At 66.7% G+C, this 2,317-nt stretch overlaps 1 protein-coding gene across 1 annotated transcript; it reads left to right on the top strand.

Moving 5' to 3' along the window:
* Positions 1-677: 677 nt before the first annotated feature.
* On the top strand, positions 678-2,086 carry LOC309818726 (C2 calcium-dependent domain-containing protein 4A-like; the record flags this gene model as incomplete). The annotated part of the gene is made up of 2 exons (XM_082648633.1): positions 678-753; positions 937-2,086. The coding sequence occupies exon 2, from the start codon at positions 977-979 to the stop codon at positions 2,084-2,086; it is 1,110 nt and encodes a 369-aa protein (XP_082504759.1). The 5' UTR covers positions 678-753; positions 937-976.
* Between the last annotated feature and the right edge of the window lie 231 nt (positions 2,087-2,317).

Raw genomic sequence — 2,317 nt, 5'->3', positions numbered from 1 at the left:
TTAGGGCGTGAGCCGGAAACCCCACCTTTTGTGACCATCAAGATGATAGGCAGAGCCTGTAGTCATTCAGAAATTTTTGCATACATTAATTCACCCACTCCACCAATATATATGGCACTGACTGAGCCAGGCCCTATACTACTAAGAAGGCCACTGTCTAACGGAGGGGGACAGACGCATAAATAAGTACACGAGTACCATGGGAACTATATGTGTCTACACACTGCAGGTTCGTGGGGGCAGTAAAACGGAAGATGCTAGTACGTGTAGGTCACCTCCGGGGGGCCGGGGGGGCAGGATTTAGCTCCCAGCAAAAGGGAAATTCTTGTTTCCGTATCCAGCTGCACCTTCTCCAAGAAACCTCCAACATTTTCAGCCGCCGATTCTCCCTTGGCAGGCCGACTAGGCAGCCTTCCTCCACCGGCAACCTTTCACGGGCGGTTCCCTGCACGCACAGCGGATGTAGGTCCCAGGGCTGAGCAGAGAGTGCCGGCTCTCGCCACAGCTTCGCTCCCAGGAGAGCCCCCGCGACAGGGCCTGGTGCTGGCGAGAAGGGGCGGCCGGGAGGGCGGGCCGTCCAGCGACTCCAAGGGTTGGGCTCTGGGCCAGCTGGGCGGGGCTCAGCCTCCGATATAAGTGAGGAGCGCCCATCTCGCGGCCACAGTGCTGAAGCTGGCGCGCCTGCCTGGACTGCAAGGGGACGGGCACTGAACTTGCAACTCAGGAACCAGAGGGACTGAAGAAGAGGCAAAGGTCTGATTTCTACTTCTTCGTTTATTTAGTAACAATGAATGGAAGGCGGGTGGCTTTGTGGGCGCGCGAGAGCTCGGCCCGGACTGGCAGGAGCATTGGCACTCCCAGAGGGCTCCGGGGAGGGGTCCAGGCACTGCCGAGAGGCCCCGGGCGTCCAAACTTAGTAGCTTCTCTCCCTCGCAGGAGCGTTTCTTCCCCCCACTCCCAGGCCCAGCCTTGGAGGATGCGGCTCCTCGGGAAACTCCGCGCCTCGGCCGCGGGCCGCGCGGCTCTGGAGCCTGCCTTCTCCAACGTGCTCACCCCGGACCGCATCCCCGAGTTCTGCATCCCGCCGCGGCTGCCCGCGCCCTGCGCGCCAGTGTCCTCGCCCCAGGCCGCCGCCCTGCCCCGGCGGTGCGCTGCAGAGCCGGACCTTTGGTTTCGAGGAGCCTACGACGGCGCGGGCCGCACGGACTGGGACCCACGCTCGCAGGCCGCGCTCTCGCTGCCGCACCTGCCCCGTGCGCGCACCGCCTACGGCTTCTGCGCGCTACTCGAGAGCCCGCACACCCGCCGCAAGGAGTCGCTCTTCCTTGGGGGCTCGGGCACCACCCCGCTCCTGCCCGCGCCTCGCCCCCGGGCCCGCACCTTCGGCGGCGGCGGCGGCGACCCCCTCGCGCCCCCGGGAACAGTCCCTGCTGCGCCTCCCGTGGCCCCCGCCCGCCCCCTCCCGCCGGTTGCGCTCGCCCCGCGGCCCCACGGCCGCCGCCTCCTGCGCGCTCCCGAGGGGCTGCTGCGCCGCGCACTGCGGGCCGGGAGGAGCCGAGGCTTGGCCCGCGCCCGCTCAGTCTCCAGCGGGGACGGGGATGACGACGACGACGACGGGCGCCGCTCCGGCTCCTGGTCCCCGGCCCGGGCCCCCGCCACGTCCCCTCCGCGGCCCCCCGACCCTCGGCCCGAGCGCCTGGAGGCTGAGGGCACCGTGACTCTGGACCGCGCCGGCGGCGCCCTGCGCCTGGCCGTCGAGTACAGTCGGGACAGCGGGCGCCTCCGCGTCCGGCTGCTCCGCGCCGAGGACCCGGCCGGAGGGGCCGCCGAGCCCCGCGTCCCCGTCGGCTGCCGCGTCAGCTTCGTTCTGCAGCCGCCGGGCCAGACGCGCCGGCCGCGGGGCGCCGTGGTCCGGCTGAGCCGCCGGTCGGTCTTGGAGCAGGACTTGTGCTTGGACGGGCTCTCGGAGGACGAGGTGCGTCGCCTGGCCGTGCGCGTCAAGGCCGAGAACCGGGGCCGCGGGCTGGAGCGGGGCCGCCTGCTGGGCCAGGGCGAGCTGCTGCTGGGCCCCCTCCTGCTCCTGTGAGGGCGCGCCCTGCCCCTGGGGCCTCTCGGACACCGCCAGCCGCTTTGTACCAAATAAATGTTATTTATTCATTTTTCTAATCATGTTCTCGCTTTGTTGCCGTTTTAGTTCTTAGGAATCTGCTTTTGTCATCGTTTATTGGTAGGGAAGGATAAAATAATGACGCCCTCCTCTATTCAAAACAATCCTTTTTTCCAGAACATTTTTTACATAAAAAGGTTGTCTTGTGTC

The sequence above is a fragment of the Grampus griseus genome (genome assembly GCF_964374135.1).
Source record: "Grampus griseus genome assembly, chromosome: 2".
Taxonomy (NCBI): Eukaryota; Metazoa; Chordata; class Mammalia; order Artiodactyla; family Delphinidae; genus Grampus; species Grampus griseus.
The sequence above is the reverse complement of the archived record's forward strand: the minus strand, read 5'-3'. Positions and strand labels throughout refer to the sequence as shown.